This window comes from Ambystoma mexicanum, chromosome 1q (genome assembly GCF_040938575.1).
Source record: "Ambystoma mexicanum isolate Mex_15411 chromosome 1q, UKY_AmexF1_1, whole genome shotgun sequence".
NCBI classification, from domain to species: Eukaryota; Metazoa; Chordata; class Amphibia; order Caudata; family Ambystomatidae; genus Ambystoma; species Ambystoma mexicanum.
In genome coordinates this window covers 133,225,362-133,243,985 of record NC_090922.1, presented here as the reverse complement: position 1 = coordinate 133,243,985, position 18,624 = coordinate 133,225,362, and the positions used below count along the sequence as shown (strand labels likewise).

The 18,624-nt window shown below is 45.3% G+C and overlaps 1 protein-coding gene across 2 annotated transcripts in view; it reads right to left on the bottom strand.

The window, feature by feature from the left end:
- Nucleotides 1-18,624, bottom strand: part of KIAA0513 (KIAA0513 ortholog) — a 1,246,509-nt gene that overhangs the window by 69,910 nt on the left and 1,157,975 nt on the right. The window contains exons 9-10 of one of the 2 annotated variants that reach the window (XM_069636197.1): nt 17,052-17,081; nt 4,633-4,713 (exon numbers count right to left, since the gene is read on the bottom strand). In XM_069636197.1, the coding sequence (XP_069492298.1) occupies nt 4,633-4,713; nt 17,052-17,081 (111 nt within the window). The remainder of the gene's footprint in view (nt 1-4,632; nt 4,714-17,051; nt 17,082-18,624) is intronic. The other variant, XM_069636198.1, reaches the window with a different exon arrangement.

Sequence of the window (18,624 nt, the reverse complement as noted above, 5' to 3'; positions counted from 1 at the left end):
GCTGCAAAAGACATGTGCAGAAGGCCAGATCTCAATATCAAAGACTGCATTGTGTTTCAAGGATGCCACTGACCCTTGCCGGTTAATAGCAGAGTTGGGGAGGCGAGGCCAAGTCTGTGGTACTAACCTTGGCTCGTGAATTGAAAATCAAAAAAGTAAGAGCGCACACCGCCAGTGAGTTGGCAAGTGATTGGCAAGTCAATTTGAATGTCTTAATCAATGGAGCGTTGCGGCTCCGGTCGTCAACGGCACGGCGTCAATCGTCCCCGCTTCTGGGCAACACTGCTTCAACGGACCTTCAGTGGTTATAGCAAACCTGCGATCCCTGGTCGCGGACGGTGGATGGAATGTCCAGTGCTTCCCTTCGTTCTCCTCGGCGGTCCCCGTCTCCGGTCGACAGCCTGACGACAGTCTGACTTCCAGGGAGCTTCGGCAAAGGCTAGCGGTGCTCGATGGTCCCTTGGAGCTCGGGAAGAGGGCACCTAACCAGGTCCTCTCTCGGATCAGTCCTTGATGAACTCGACAGCTTTCGGATCAGGTCGAAGCATATGCAGCAGCAAATCTTCCAGCTGGGCTTCAAGGATTAGCTTCAAGTATCAACTTCAGCTACTGAATGATTTCTAGCAGTGAGAGGCCCCCAGATATACTGTTGATCTCCCATTCATTCTGCTGGGTCACACTGAGGCAACCAATCACTCAGAAGGGCATTCAGCAGTCAGTCAGCCAATCAGGCTTACAGTGCATTCAGGCCATTCTCCTCCCTTTCAGACACTAACTACAAGGAATGTGTATTGGGACAAGTACCCAGCCATTCAACACTACACACTGCATTCATACCAGTTTCGGGCAGGGCTGTCTCAGTCGTGTTTCATACCAGAAACCAGACATCCACAACAAGAAGTGCATATTGTTCACACACTCCATTCACCCAGGTCCCACCCACAGGGTGTACCCACAACATACAGTCATTGGGAAGGCTCCAGCCAGTCTAGCCTGGACTTCACTACAATACCATATATGGAACATCCACCCAACAGCCAGTCAGGGGGAAGGGACAGAGTCAGGGCTTCCCAGGTCTTTGGGAAAACAAGGTGACAGGCAATAGAAAGCAAGAGGCCACAGGGGCCATCTTGTTTCCCATCAGGAATCAACTGATTCCAATGGCAGGGCCTGGGTATCCCAACATGGAGAGCACCTGTCAAATTCAGCATGGAGCTGCCACCAGCCCATACCCTATGTGGGCCACACACTGGTGCCCAAAAACATACACTAGGGGCACAGGGTTGTAGCCCCACCCATGGGTGCCATAAGGGTATCCCATGGGTCTGTACACCAAACCAAATATAGGAAGAGCTGCACTGCCAGGAGTCCTACCTGGACTCCTGGGCAGAAAAAAATACAGAACATTAATGAAAAAGGACTAGGGAGGCCCTGTCCCCCCAATTAATTTCCAGCATCTCACACAGCACCCTCAGTGCAGTGGCACAGGGAAGCCTTTCAGGCTTTCCAAAGTTTTAAATACCTTCTCTGGGATAAACTACTGTTTCCCAGAAAATGTTAAGTGAAATTGACTTTACTCGTTTTTTCAAATTCCTAGACCCAGCACACCCTATCTTACAATAGAGTGCTGGAGGGGTTACCTAGTATCCCCTTTGTCTAGACACTCATGTAGCAGTCAAATGCTACCCTTTCCTATCGAAATGGCTGGTGGCAGTGGTTTTACAACAAACTACCATGATTTTTCCTGACCACGAACTCCGGTAACATTAAATCGTGGCAGCCACGTTTTTCAAGATGGCGTCCGAGCCCCCTTTGTTTAAACAGGTCCCGGTCTTCTTTTTTCGCCATTTCTTTGTGGAAAGGTCCTTCTAGAGTTTTGCTCTGCGCGCCAAACCAGGTTTGGTCCCTTTGTGTCATCGCCTTTGGCGGGATTCAGGATTCTGGCACCCGAGTGTCTGGGGTGGGCAGGAAGTATGGGAGGTGCCCGAAACTCCCTGTGCTTAGTCTCCAAGGAGACCCAAATGCACTTTGCCGTGATTGGCTGGCTGACTGTCCAGCAAGGACAGCCACCCTGCTGGGTGAGTGGCAGCTAGGCTGGAATGAATAGGAAGAAACTGGATAAAAGGTGAGTCTCTTGGCTTGGAAGGCAGAGTCAACCAATGGAACAAAAGAACCGAAGACAAGCTTGAAGAGAACAGCTGCTGCAACTCCTGGACCGTTGGTTTGCCCGGTGAAGCCCTGCTGCAGGTCCAAATCGCCAGGTTCATCTCGACAGAGAAGCCATGCAAGGACGACTTCTCCCTTTGAGTTGGTGGGACCAATCAACTCGTAAGCCACCTGGATACCATTCTCGGAGCTGGTTGTATTTTCCTCAGAGTGCTGCAGGAAACCGAATAGCCAGGGAGAGGGATACCAGTTTGTGTGCTTGTCTACAGCTACCGGAATTAAAGATTTGCCAAGTGCCCACTTTGACCAATCCCAGTGCAGTGCAGGAGTCCCCCAACGTCCTCTCTCTTGTCTCTTGTCCCACGACTGAGACTCAGGAACAGCAAGATCTGCAGGAACTGCCAGGAACAGAAGTCTTCAGCTGCATCGTTTTCTTCATTGTAAGGTACTGTGAAAACCCGACCAGGAGAACTTACCTCTCACTGCGAAAGCGCTTGGAACTTTGGCAACTTGCAGGCCTAGTCAGCTTGTGACCCAACATAGGAATCTTTCTTTTACAAACTACTTCTGAGAACTTTGGTAAAGACCTTTCCGTTTAACTATCATAACTGCTTTATCCTCTACAAGACTTTAGCCCATTGACTTTGGCCTAACGTATTGCATTGAATCAGCTCCTCTGGTGAACTCAAACTATTTGCACTGTCTAAAGAGTAACTGTATCTTATTTTCGTTATCCTATGCCTTTTTGCTCCTACATCAAAGTACTCTGAATGCCATTTTGCTCCTCCTTTAAAGTAGTTTAAATGCCTCAGAAGCGTACAGTGTTAAGTACTGAAGTATATTTTGTGTGATATAGATTGCCTCCTTCTAGTGAATGTTTTATAACTGACTGTTCAATAAATTAATAAGTGTTTAACCAAGAAACCTTGAGTATAAGAGTTTATTTGAATACTTGTGATTGTAGACCTCTGTGTAACATCCTTACAGTTCACATTCCCTCTTGAGATAAGCCTGACTGCTCAGCTCCGCTACCAAAAACTGTGTAGTACAGACTTATACCAAAGGTCGGTTTTGCTTACACCTGTAGTCATAGTTGTGTGTAGTGGTCCCAAAGGGTACTGCATACAAACTCTGCCTAACAGTAAGTCTCTCGTAACTGGGACTAATGTCCGGCAGAAGGACTCCCAGGACCCCCCCCCCCTTGTTTTTTAGAATACTGCTGATGACATGAGCTATCAAAAACACTGACAAGGAGAAGATTTTAGGTTTTAGGTAACAACCAGACTTTTTTTGTTATTTTCTAAAGTTCTGAGACATCCATCCGTGGAGAAAAACAAAACACAAGTTCACTTCAACCCACTTACCTTTGACATTTCATCTGTATACAAATTAACATGCATTTCATAGAAAAAATATCAGGCTGGAAAGTTATTTCAAGGAACAAATAGCTGTAACACTGATATCAGGCCGTATGAAGGCACGTCTCTTTCCTGACCTCACATGTATCCTCAGTACTTGAGTTGTGTGTGTACATTGATCCAATTTAATATTGTATAGTTACTAATACCTAATGTATATGTGTATGTTTGATGCTGTCCCACATATCACTCTAATTTCTTCAAACATGCCCCAGACCTGGCATGATGGGACAGCTTTATTTTTCTATAGCCAATGTTGGTGCCAAATGGGTTCCAGAGACCTCCGGTTGTCCCCTGTCAGGTTTGAGTATTTAATCCCATTCTAGTTTTGAATTTTCTGTTATCAATGTAGGTTATAAGAAGGGCTGCAGGCTTCAGGACATAAGTGAAGTAAAGGAGAAGATGCTATGTGTCAGAGTACATCAATTTCTCCAATTAACTCAGACATGTTATAGTGGACTGCCTAAACCTCTGTATATGTTGCCATGAGGTGATATTCCCAAGTGTGAAGGAGGGGATCATAGTAGGATCGCTATCTGCCATTTACTCCATTCTTTTCTCACCAGTAAATTATATTGGACTTCAGATGCACTCGTTCTGCCCAGTGTTCATCCTCTCTGCCGAAGCACTCGTCTAAATCTGCCTCTCTCTTATACAAAGCTGAATTCAAGCTAAGAGGACATTAGCCTTTGCCCTCTGTAATTGCAGTTTAGAGACACTTTTGATGTACTGACGGATGAATAACCAGCAACTAATTATATTACCTTTTTGTGATGTTACTCATTGCAAATATGACCTTGTTCCATCCTGTAAAATTGTATTTAATGTCTTTGCTCATTACTCTGGGCAAGTGCAGCGTGACAGCCACTGGTTGGCAAAATGATGTCCTCGTAGGCAAATGCACTCTGCACCGGTCATCCTAATCAAAGTGAGCAATTCCATACAGAGAATCATCGGTCTTGTTCAATGCAGCATGCAGCACCGTAATCTACCAGCTGGCACTAATAGGTCTACTGTCAGAAGGCACACGTTTTAAAGGTTGACTTACCCGAGCTGCCCGAATGTAATGTTCTCATTAAACCGCAGGCTGTCATCACGTTCCTCTTGCGTCATGTGGCACCACTTCTCCCTGCCAACATATCAACAGAACAATGAAGCACAGTTTGTCTTCGGCACAACTTCTCCCTGTATTCTTCCAATCCCAACTAAACATGAAATCCTGCTATACCTAGAGGCTCCCTACATTTCTAGAACAACGCGAAGCAGGATGTCACATCTTTGTATGCCGTGTAAAAGCAGGTAAAAGCCTGTGCAATAATGACTACTTGGGATCATGAAACAGGTGAACTAGAGTCTGCAAAACACTGGTGTAGGAGGCGAACAGTCAAAGGAAAAAACAGCTTACGTGTCAACCACAACTATCGGTTATGTAAAAGAAATCAAGAAAAATAGCCAATGATCATTACTTGTGTGGGTAAAAGCATGGTTGACAAATTCCTATTTTTGTTTGGTCCCTCACTGCCATATTAGGAAAATCTAAGGAAAACTTTTAAAGGGCCACATGAAATCTCCTACAGTATTTGTCCCTCTTTTTTTAATTTATTTTTAACCTTAAAGGCTTGATTTCTTTGACTATTTGTTTTACGAGTGAGGCCAACGGGTTAAAGCAGAACACAATGTCTACAACAGAGCAACATATTTTCCCAATCAACAGCCTCCTCTTTTTATCGCTAGAAAGCACATGACAAGTCTGAGTTAATACATTCCAATTGTTCAAAGAATCACATTTTCAACTAGACCAATTATACAGAATGGATAGCCATAAAAAGTATTACTCAATGTTCAAAACTTCAATCAGCATTTATGCTCTTTGCAGAGCTTCTCTTAATATATCTGATGTGAAAACTGCATAAATTGTGGATCGAAGAAATAATCAGCAAAGTCACTATATTGAGAAGAAAAAAAACAACTTCCCAACGTGTTGGTCAATTTGTGAGTACTGTCCTGATGTACATTTTCCTCTAATTTTCTTTTTATTCTGTACGTGTGCAGTAATTTACTGGGAAACGGTGCATGCATCGATTTATATGCACCCTGCTAGTTGCTGGCAGTTAAGGTAGACTGCTACAGGAGGTGTCAGCTACTGGTGGGTGCACGCTGTGAAATACTTTGACATCTGAAATAAAATAATGAAGCAACTTTTGAACCAAGGCCTCAAGGTCACTTAACTATGGTAAACATGTTGCTGTTTTCCTAGTTTGGGAACCGTCATTAACAACTAAAAAATAAAGTGACGTGTGTGCGCACAAAGGAGTAAGGTAAGGTTGGGGGATGAAAGGCATGATTCGACTTGATATTAACTTGTTGGAAAATAGAAAGAAAACGTGGATTTTTACTTTGCATCTTTGTTGTGGTGTTATAGACACCCAGAGACTTCACCTTACGTCTCGGATATCACTTCCTTTTTTTAGAGTTTGAGATGTGACCAAAACATTATCATAAAGTAGATGGAGGCTTCGATGGGGAGATCTAGCACAACTAAACACGAAAGCCAATATTTTTGAAAATGATGCAATTCCATTTTAGGTACCAGAAAAGCTCTGGGCTTATGGTAAGTGTGGAAGGGGTGAAAAAGAGCAAGTAATTATGTGGAAGATAACTGAGCAAGTAAGGGCAGTGAAAGCAGATCATTGATGAGAAGACCATGGAACAATGATTCACAAGTCAGTCTAATACACTGAGCACTACCACACTGCTACTGGTCTATCAAAATGTTAGCGTGGTCTTTTTTTTTTTTTTACAGAGAACAATGTCACTGTGGGGAAAGAAAACTGCCCCATTCAGGTCACCAGTCCTCCAGAGTCAGCTGACCTTACAGAATCCCCAACAGAGTGAAGGGCAAAAAGAAAAAAGGGACCCCACATAGCGAACCAAAAAACGAAAATGGTTGAAGTTTTGGCTGCCCTATCACGTTTTACCCGATGATTATTCAAATGCCAGCCATCAATCGGATGTTAGAAGTGTCTTCTGTTCAAGCAAAATCGATGGCCAAATATGGGGCAGGTCTGTCGGCCATTTCAGGTGCGTCTAGCTTGCAAATCAAAGAAAATAGTTTTCTTAAAATCATTACTTAGCTTGCTGAATTCCACTCCCACACTTTCTTTTCTTTGCGAACTATGCATAGTCGATCTAGAAAAGGATTTAAAACTGGAAACTGCAAAACTCTGGTTTAGAATCTGGGCTAACGATGGAGCTACTCTGTTTCAACAACTCAAAGCATGGTATTTCTTTCAAGGAACATTTTGTGCAAATTCCTTGGTTTTCATTTATTATTCAACGTCTTGTTCTGGTTAACAGCTCTGACTGTATTTCCAATATAACCAATATTCCCAGCACCAATGGTTTTAACCATTTTGAAGAATATAAATTGAATGTTGACTGTAAATCCTAACACTATTTCAGAATATCTTTTGTGGTCCAAACATTGACGCAAAAATGATCACTAGGGCATGATGTATCCTTCTACCATTGAGTGCTGTAACGGGTAGGTGGTCTACAAGCAATGTTGTGCCTATAAATTAGCCAAGTGGTCCTTTTTGTTATGGTGCTCAGGAGGACATTTCACACTTTTATTCCTCTGCCCAATTGATTCCAACATAAGATAGAAAACCATAAAAATCAAATGGTCTTTAGACTACTCATACCAGCATAAAACTATTAATTATTGGCCAATTCCCCACTGGTAGTTTGGACACAATTAACTATGTTGCATTGAAACTGTGGAACGACTTGATCAATTTTATGAACTGATCTGTTTATTCTAACACAATATTTAAACGGGTTTAACCGTTGTTAGTTACACAACCTGTTAATATTTTATTCTATTTTATTGTTATATTGGAATTTATTGATTTTTTTTTTAAATAACTGAAATATAATTTCTTTTATTCAAATAAAGTTTTCCTGACTGAAAAGGGAGAGAAAGGTGACAGAGCGGACCACCCAGACAAGATATTTTTTAAATAAGCCTCTTGTACTGCAGTGACGGATTCATGATGGTTTGCCTAGCAACAAACACTCCTACATCAAGTGTTGATCGAAGCAGACAAACACATTGTGCTTGGATGAACATCAATTGGCTCAAGCTGAACGGAGACAAGACGGAGGTGTTGGTGGTTGGGTGCCCCCCTGATCCCTCACTCTGGGTCTCTTCTTTCTGGCCTGCTTCCCTGGGTGTCCTTCCCACTCCTGTGAGTAAGGTGAAAACCCTAGGGGTCATTCTATCGGCTTCTTTGTCCATGGCCAATGAAGTGGCTGCAGTCTGTCAAGCAGGACACTTCCAGATGAAAGTTTTAAAGAGAGCTCTCCCCCCGATTCCTGCTCCTCTCGCCCTCCAGTAGTAGCAGCCCTAATATTATCACGGCTGGACTATCGTAACTCACTATATTTGGCCCAGCCCATAGGCCTCATTCAGCGCTTACAACGCCTCCAGAATATGGCGGCCTGGGTAGCCATTGGTACTCCATATGGAGCACACATTACTCCGGTACTACGTTCATTACACTGGCTCCCTGTTCATCAGCGCATCAGTTTTAAGGCATTATGTATAGTGCATCGCACTATACATGAACAAGGCGCTGAGTTTTTGCAAATTAAATTCTCCCGATATGCTCCCAGCCATCAGCTATGCTCAGTCTCTGCTAACCTGCTTACCGTACCTTCATACTCTCGCATGAGAATTGGAGGCAGGGCATTTTCTATAGCTGGTGCTAGACTGTGGAACGAACTTCCTCCGTTAATAAAAAAAACGTTCCAACCATCTGGCTTTTAGGAATGCGGTCAAGACTTTTCTTTTCCAATAAGCTTTTGCTTCCCTAGACTAGTTGTTCTGCTCTTGACGACTGCCTTGCCTCTCGAGCGCCAAGATGCCTTCGGTGACCTTGCACTTAAGAAGTATCAGTAACATAACACAACATAACATTGTGCAGTGTTTGTAGCCTGCGTGTATCATGTGTTCATGCTATGATTCTACTCGAAAATGAAATATTAATAAAAATACTTATTGGTGCATTTGGTTTGTGGTGCCAGGTACAATCCATGCCCTTGAGCATTGGTAGGCTTGGTCAAGTTGTGAACGTTACCTCAATGCACTCAATATACAGAGTCAAGCATGTAGCTCCCACTAAAGGAGAGAGGACAAACAAGGACATTCTTCATGTCTGCCCCACTACAATCGTGCCAATTTAAAAGGGTATTGCATTGCAGGCAGAAAAGATGGCTATGCTGGTAAAGTGTTTACAATGGGATGGAAACTGCCATAGCGAATTCCAACCAAGTGAAAATTACTTTTTGGTTCACGTTTCAACACTTTCACATTGACCATCTTCTCTAGTTACATTATTATGTGATTTTGCTGTTCATATCATTAGTTTGCAGATCTCGAATTGTAAGTGAGAAAATTCTCAAATATCCAGACCAATGATTCGAGCAAGCAGCAACTAAATAAACGGGCAGTTTACCAATTCATCAGAAATTTGAACTGGTATAAATCTGGCAATAAAACGCAAAGCACACCAAAACTTGAACCTGTGCTATTTGGCCACTCTCGTTACCATCACTAGGGGGCATGTCTTGGGGACATTCTTGTGTTCAGCTTTGCTTGTGCCGTATTGGAAAGTGTTGGAAAACAGAAATCTTTGGGGCACAATTTAAGATGTCTTTCAATCTGATCCCATTTTAGGATTGTGGAAAGCATTATCCATTTTTACTATAAAGCTAGCATTCCCCACAATACCTCGCTAACATCATCCTCTCCCATCCTGCTGTGTAAAGATGGATTAAGTAGAAACCTAGAGACCGCAGTTGCTAGCCTCGACCACAAGTGGGTCATGTGGTCATTGGCAAGGTTTAGAAGGCTTGGTTTGATTTAGTGCAGAATTGGTAGTTGATGCATCCCTAGTATGAATGAATCGCATGGTTTCTAGTTGGAGCTTTTCTAAATTAGGATTTCTTGTTTGCTAGGCTGTTCAGTGTTTTCTTGTTTTACATCAGATAGCATCATCTTGATTCACGAAACAGCACTATTGTGCTGTGCATCGTATACCTGACACAAACACAATCCGAATGTGTACCCTAATGGACTGATGTACTGCAAACTCTTACTTTTAGCTTACTCAGAGTATTCAGTTCTCCAGTACTAGTTCCATTGTACTTCCTTTCCTTCTTTGCCTCACCATTCTAAGCTTCCGATTGTTTAGTAGGAGAAGTGTGTGGTTTTGTTTGCTTGCCTGAAGCTTTGGGATTGCCTGCGTTTGCCCTTTTGGCCTCTTGAATGGTGTTCCTACTTGGCTCCTTGTCTAGCTTTATCATGCATTACACTTAGCACAATTTGCTGTTACAGATTTGTGTTCCTGTGTAATCAGGATCCATGGACACAGCTGCAATCCCAAGTCATGTTTCTTCTCCTTTTTGAGCACTGCCCTTATGCTACATTTTATACCTACACTGGTCATCCCACTGCATAGAAACGGTCATGTTCTATAAGAGGACAGTATGCGTACCAGCAATTGTTCGTGTGGATCTTGCTGAGATTCATGTTGGCGCAAAGAAGCTTCTAAATGCTTACCCCCACACACCCTTCAATATTTTTGCATTACACTTATGTTCAAAGCTACACTCGCAAGGGAAACAAAAATACTTTTGGCAGCCCTTGAACTAGGCTTTCCAAGCGGAGCCCAAAACATTAATGTTCTTCATGGCGGAGCAAAACAAGAGCCATGTTACAGGTTTCATACAGTTCTGTCTTCGAAATCTTTTGCATTTGGAGATCGAAACCCTGCCTGCTCAAAAGAAAACCATTGCCTACTGAAAGTGGGTAAAGTATTACAATGTGAAATGTGCTGTGAAGTGCAGAAGTGATTCTTCAAACCCAGGGCATCATACCCAGGAAGTGTATTTTTGGCAAAGAGGACTACACCTTCTAAAAGGAGCCAAACAAAATAATCCACAAAACGAAATTCAGACAAATTTCATTGGTGGAAACATCTATAAAACATTGTCTTGTGGCTACAGAATGTCAATTTTACAATTCAAACAAATACAAACCCTAAGAGCACAGTCAGCGACATGAACAGATTTGGACCACAGACAACCTGGTTTGCAAGCAAGTAATCACACACTTATCAAATATTTCTGGACAGAAATCAAAAACTCAAGTGAAGAGGCCATGGCCAGGAGCCGCATGAAAAAGACGCAGTAACTCAGACCTCTGCTCCTGTTTTATCCCTCCCTTTCTTGCCCCGAGACACTGCTGATATCGAGAGCAGCGGGAGCTGCGGACAGTGTGCAGACCGGACCGTCAGTGGAAACTGAAGAGTATGCACGGCTTTGCCAGGAGAGTGGACATTGAAGGTACCATCTTGTATTTGGAGCAGGGACGCCTTCAATGTAAGCCATCCAAAGCCTGGATCGGCACTGAGGGTGCCACGGAAGCCAGGAGCAGAGCGAGTGTCAGGTTTGCCTGAAGCCCGGCACAGCCCGTACTGGTATAATGTGCAACGAAGCCCTAGTGTGAACGGGGGGGATCCACGTCCCCCCCCCACCCTACCCATGCTGAGGAGGGTCCGCTCGCCAGTGCCCAGATGGAATAAAGGGGCAGCAACATCTATGTGACTCTGCCGGATCTGACGGACTGCCGGCCCCATTTGTTTCCCCAGAGCAGACAGTATCTCTATGCGGGGTGTGGCTGTCCTGACCATGGCCCTCACCGACAACAGCAGCGAGGAAAGAAGGGCAGTTTTGCCATATAAGCAGTGGATCCTAATTTGAGGCTCCACACAGTCAGAGTGGACCTCTATCTTAGGTACCCTCCCTCTGGACACTGCTGTTGGTGTCTACGCGGCCAGTCTGGCCTTGAACTGGGGACCACGCCAGTCGATGTGAGGTCACCCTAGACCAACAGGGTTGCCCTACTTGGCTAGAACGGCTTTACTAAACTGCTCTGCACTCCTGACACACCGAGTGAGAGGGGAGGCACTGGGGTGGAAGCCGCACCGTGGAATCACCGTCAAACAGTAAACCAGATCCCGGTGCCCCCCCCACCCTCCTCTTCCCCAGCATGAACAACAAAGGTTAACCATAGCTACAGTCTATTTTCAACATGGACTGCTTCTTAGGTGGCAAGAATAAGAAGGCAGGAGCACGCCAGACTCCCGATATCCCCTGACTTCACTCAAGAAGTAGAGACAAAAGAAGTCCTATGAAGCGGTCACAATGAAATGTATCTGAACCTCAGGTAAAGCTCTTGACTAAGAACAGATCCTTCATTTTTCTACCCCTGAGGAGGTGCGAGACTGGATAGACACTCTGAGGGCCCGCCACAGTGAACTCGGCATACAAAGAGAAGGGGGATATGGGTCCAGTGGGAATGATGGCCGAGGCCGGTGCCCAGGAGTCCCGAGAAGGGAGAGAAATGACAAAGTTCTGGTGCAACTGGACAGGACACTGACATTGCAACTGGAGTCAGTCGGAGGCTGGAAAACTATAATGTTGACTGACAGAATATAGACGGTTCGAGGATGCTGCCACGGATGGTGGCGTGCGCAACGGAAAGATACTGATTCCTGATGTAGGGCACGGCTGACACCTGGGCAGAGCGGTGTACAGTGAGATGGAGGCCCTTCGACATGGGCAGGGGCGAGTTAGAGTGTGGTCTAGAGGCGGGTAGCGGGCAGGCTTGGGGGATGGTAGCGAACCCTAGTTTGAGACTGCAGTGGTGAAAGTTATTGGTCGGACGACGGATACACCTAGTTCAAGAGTTGTATAGGGTAATGGGGGGGTCCTCGGGGTTGTGTCTCCAAAAAAAGTGATTATTATCTTGATCATCTTTGTGAGTCCGGGACTAATGGTAGGGGAAGGGCCACATGCATGGGTTTACACAGGAGGGCGGGTACCTCGCCAAGAGATGGTTAAGACGATATATCTTACAGACCTGCGACTGGTGGTGGTTGGGGCCACGTGCAGGGATCTCTGTCACAAGCTGAATGATGGCGGGTTTGGGCTTTAAGGTAAACTGTATGTCCTGGAATGTCAATGGCTTGTGTTCAAAAGATAAAGCAAGGGATGGGTATGCAAGTTTTAAACCGGCACAAACCTGCTTTTGTCTTTCTCCAGGATACTCATTTGATGGCGTCTGCTGTTCATTTCTTTTGCAGGACCAAGAATGCTATGCATGCAGGCTTCTTGAGAGGCTCCATAGGAGTTATGATAATGGTGAGGAGGCAAGTACAGTTTACGGTGTCCTCTGTGACACAGGAGGTAGATATATACTGGTGAAGGGTGCCCTTGGGGAGGTGATGCTGGGTCTGCTCTGTGTATATGCCCCAACACTCTTACAAACAGAACTGCTAAGTGAGCTTCAGGAATTATTTGTACAGCATCAGGTAGATCATTGAGTGGTAGGGGGCGATTTTAATGACATGATGGATAAGTGGTAAGATCGCTACCTGATTCCAAAGGACGACATGAGGAGCGACACGAAGCTTAGTGATTTCACAGTGGCTTAGTGGACGCATGGCGTATGCTACATCTCGGAGAGAAAGGTTATTTGTTTCATTCTGGGGCACACCTCTCACTCTCGAGACTAGCTTATTTTTCTGTCACTGGCCCAATCGCCTGCAGAGTGAATAAAGTAGAAATCCTACCAAGGGGCATCTTGGATCACTCTCCAGTATTTATGTTTATGGGAGAGGGTCAGAGAAGTGGTGACTTCTCATGGAGGCTAAATGCGTATTATCCAGTATTTCCAGAGATAGTAGACCATTTAAGGGACAGTGCAGTCATTTTCTGTGAACACCCCTTCGGTGGGTAGTGTCACAACCATATGGGAAGGATATAAAGTAGTGCTGAGAGGGCAGGCAATCGCGACTTGGCAGCCCGGGAAAAGAACAGACTTGCATAGATGGTGGTCACTGAAGTGGAATTGTCGACCTTGGAACAAAGATTAATGGCGGTTCATTCCCTGAATAACCAACAGCGCCTCCGACTGATGAGGGACTCCTACCGCACCCTGGCCGCAGACACGGGTAGACAGGCCCATATGGCTTCAAGTCAAGGGTATATGAATTTGGGGATAAAGTAGGGAAGCTGCTGGTATGGCTGGAAAAGCGGGTCCAGCTGTCTAGCCATGTTCATAGTGTGTTTACGGCAGAGAGCCCAAATGAAGGTCTCGGGTGAGATCTGCGATGTGTTTGCAGATTACTATCAGAAGCTCTATGTGGTCACGCCGGGACACCCAGAGGTCACCTGATGATGATTTGCTAAAGGAGATCACCCTACTGCACTTGACAGAGCACCAGGTTGAAACCTTGGGGACAGCCATGTCCTGAGAAGAGATAATGACGACGGTCACTTCGCTGCAAACAGGTAAGGTGCGAGGGCCAAACAGATTCCCAGCTGAGTACTGGAAAAGACTCACAGAGGAGGTCACAGACCCCATGGTGTCAATATTTCCAGAGAGTGGAAAGATTGGTCAACTGCCCCCGGACCTCAGCCAAGCAACAGTGATTATTATCCCTAGAATGAATGCACGTTGTATCGCCCAATATAGCTCATTAATATGGAGTCCAAGGTATGTGGCCGCAAGACTGGATGATCTCCTACCAACCCTGATCCATTAGGATAAACAACGGGTTCTTGCATCACAGGATGACCACCAGAAGGCTCCAGGTGACTCTGCATAGGGCAGATACAATCGTGGGTGCACAACTCTGTCTATTGGGAATTTATTTGGGTAGTGATGTAAAGGATAGGATTTGGGCCATAGTTCCTACCGTGGGTTAAACCACTGTATGAGGATCCAGAGGCGAGGGTCCGGGTCAATGGCCAACAGTCTCAACCCTTTACTTTAACGAGGGGCACGAGACAGGGCTGTCCCCTCTCCACAGCACTGTTCGTGCTGGCTATGGAGCCATTAGGGATATGACTTAGGGAGGTCGCCCTCATGGAGGGCTTTAGGTGGCCATCAGGGCACGAGGAACGGGTGTCATTGTATACGGACGATTTGCTGCTGTATTTGGGGGATCCTCAGCTCTCAGTGACCAGAATCGTGGAAATCTTGCAAATCTATGGACTGTACAGTGGCTTGCAGGTTAAGCGAACCAAATCCATTTGGTTTCCAGCTCAGGGGGGGCTCTCAAGCGACTCCTGACAACTGTCTGTTTCGAGTAGCAATAGAATCATGCCAATACTTGGGTGTGCAAATCTGTCGATCACCAGTGGAATCAGGGGTGTTTCTAGGTCTAGAAAATATCAGGGCTAAGCTCATTTCGGGACTGTCTGGATTCGGGGCTAGCTATAGCCTTTCGGTTGTAGTCCCTGAGCTTCTATCCGGGGCTACAACCAAAAGACCCGGGGTTTTAGCCCAATCAGCCCCCCCCTAGCAACGCCTCTGGGTGGAATCCATAGAACGAAACCCGACGCCCATAACCAACCTCCTTATCACGGATACCAACTTTTGGTTAAGGTTGCCGATCTCATTAATGGGGAGAGCAGCCAAGATGATGTCATTACCCAGGTTCCTCTATGTGCTCCAGAATATTTCAGTTGGGGTCCCAGAGAGGAAGTTTCAGCAAATCGAAGGTACACTTTGAAAATTGTATGGGATAGGGGGGTTGGGCTCCCGGTTCTCAGGAAATATTATTGGGCTCCCCTGCTGGCAGTAGCGAGCAGATGGCTAAAAGGAGACCCGACTTGCCCACATATCAGGGTAGAACTTGACGGACTGGGCGGCGGGGACCTGCTACAGGTGCTATATGGGAGAATGAGAGGAAGCAGATGCCTCGCTTTTCACAGCAAGTGGTAGATTTATATAGAGGATCCACAAAAGCGGTTGGATGGAGCGGGGTGGTGACTAAGATGGCACCACTGTGGCGTAACAGACATACCAGAACTAAAGTAGCTGCCCTTTGGGAAACGCTGGCATGGGAAGATGTATTAGATGCCGGCCCGATATGGCCATTCCTGGAGTTGCAGCAGACATTCCATTTGGCCGGACCAGACTTCTATAACTATATGCCTGTGGGCACCATTTCAGGTGAGTTACGAATTCCCAGACTGGATGCCGATAGAGGCTAATACCACACACACGCCACACACACACCTTCTCTCCAGGAAGGCGATTTCTACCCTTTATCAAGTGCTCACTAGTTACATTACGCACCCGCTGGTGCACATCCGAAAGAGATGGGACACCGATATAGGGCCCTTGGAGCATAAGAGTGTCAGGAGGCCCTGATGGCTCCAAGAGAAATGGCCATCCCAGCTTGCTACCAGCTAATACATATAAAACTACTATATCTGGTATATTCTAATAATTTGCATTTATATAGCACTACGAACCCTCAGCCATCTTATCACTGGTTATCATTACCCACGGTGTGTGGTGCTATTGCACTAGGGAATTACTTTTCAAATGGGGCAGATCAGTGGACCCCTACTGCCTGTGATGCTATATAGGGGTTGGATCATTCTATCATATGATCTGGCAGTGTTTAACTACAAAGTTTCTGGACCAGTGTTTTGCAGAGAATCTCAGAGGTTGCTTCTCGTCCAATATTGCCCAACCCGAAGCTGCTCCTGTTGGGAATCTGGGGAGAGACCGAAGTCCCTCACTATGAAAAGCTCTTTGGGGCCAATGCCCCGATAGTGGCAAAGTGGAACATAGCCATGTCATGGAGGGCAAAAGAAGCTCCCAAAGTGACTCGTTAGGTGCTGGATATGGATAACACTATGGCACATGAAGAGCAAATTTATAGATCCCAGGGATGCCCGCACAAATTCTGGAAAATATGGTCTGCATGGGGAATTGCAGTGTAAGCTGTACAGAGCGTTGGACTCATTCATAGGGCATACAGGCGGTGGGGAGACCCGACAGGGGTGGGGAAAGTAAATGGGGTCTCTCTGGACCATGAATGTAACTAGGCATGTATCATGGCTACCTATCACTGGTGCATTGAAGCTATATCCAATGTGTGGTGAGGGTGGTTTATTACTGGAAACAAAAGGAGTTATAAAAAAAATAAACTCAAGTGAAGAGCATAATTAATTCACTGGTTGGTTCAGATAACCTAGCTTATTCACAGTTGTGTAGCTCTCAATTGGGGCCGACTAAGTCCAGTGGGGTAAATAGTAAACGATAGACACTGGGATTTGCATTAAATTGTAAAAGCAATGCCTTGCCCTCGGATTGCTTCTTAAGTAATCGGCCTAAACAATGGAAGCAATAGCCAGTCACTTGACATTCATTAGACCTCGAGCTTTAGAACTGCAAAGGGATTTCAACATCTTTTAAATGAGGAAAGGATTTTGCTGCAGAGAGTCGAATGTCGTTAAATGTGCTACAATGGACATTTTTGCCCTAAAGGGCCCCAACTCAATAACTAAGTTAAACAGTCAAATGCAGAGACAGACCTCTTTTCCTCTTCCTCTCCAGCCTTCCCTCTGGAGCGGCAGCAGAAACAGGGTTAATAAAGGTGAAACGTTAGCGGTCATGCAAGATATTTGGATAGAGAGAAGAACAGAGCATGCAAATCATCAAAGGCAGCAAGAGAAATAAGTCAAAAGGACCCGCCACCCCACGCCTTTCCTTTTCAGCAATTTCCCGGGGAAACGGCCCGCTGGCATCATGAGGTCTGTTAGTGTTGTTGCCTTGAACATGGGAACAGGCAAAAAAGCAGCTGTAATAATACAAGTTCATCTGGTCGGCAAGAGGACCTTTCACCTGTTATCAAGTGGCTGGTGCATCACCTGGGTTATGAAATTTACTGACACGGTAAGGGCAAACACATGGGTTCTGAAGATGCAGGAATAGAAGGAAAGTGCAAAGGGGAAAAACACCACAATTCACTGTAGTTATGGCCTTTACCATTCAACGACCAGCATATGCAGCTTGCTGTTACTCGATTAAAAGGGAATGTGTAATGAATAATCAGGCACACATCTGCTTCTTGCCGTCCATATGAAGATGATGCAGTGTAAAAACAAATGCATACACATAAATCAGAACATTTTAAACAATTTTCATAAGAAATTAATTCATCCTGGGTTCTTAGTTACATACTGAGTGCTCAAGTGCTGAGACCTCCATTTAAGGTACATATAATTGCCCTCCTCTAAAAAAACCTTGCCCGTTTTAAGTGGAATATTAGCAACATACATTGCTTACCTACAGAAGGTGGGCAAGAAACACGGCTTACTTATCCAGCTTTGTAACTTGTATAGTTTCTGCTATATGCATTGTGCAGGTTCTACAAGCAACATTCCAATGCTACATGCATTGAGGTAAACACGCATGCAATTATTTACCACATGCCTGATGCCTAGCCCCATGTTCAATTCCATTCATGCCTCATCACTTATTCAGAAAAAGTTACTCACTGTAGTGACTAATGTACTCCTAATCCATAGTGCCCTTTCCTCAATACTGTATGGGGTCGACTCTGCATAGGGATGGCACGAGAACCTTTTTGCTCATAAAATGCACACTTCCCCTCAGAGGCACGGCTTTGGGAGAAATCACGCTCAGCTAGCCCCGCCATCCGGTGCCTCAACTCAATCCCCCTTTTTCACATTGGTCGTGAGGCCTCAGCATAAACTACTATTAGTAGAGGGAGGATGGCGGGTTGTTTGGAGGAACGGGGACTATGGACTAGGAGTACATCAGTCACTACAGTAAGTAACTTTCTTACTCCTACATCCCGTCCCCTTTCCTCCACATTGTATCAGCGACTACAACAGATTTAGCCCAATCGGAGGAGGAAAAGCCATCTTTTTTTGAGCAAATAGATTCCTCAAAATTGCCTGCCCGAAGGCTGTGTTTGAACTGGGACTCATGTCTAAGCAATAATGTTTGCAAAATGCCAGAGGGGAAGCTGCTATGCTTATAATGGCCCACGGGACTGAAAAGCCACGCCATAAGCCTTTTCTCTGACCACGTGAATGTGAAGATAAGCAGGGCAAGGCTTCTTTTGTAGTCTGTATGATT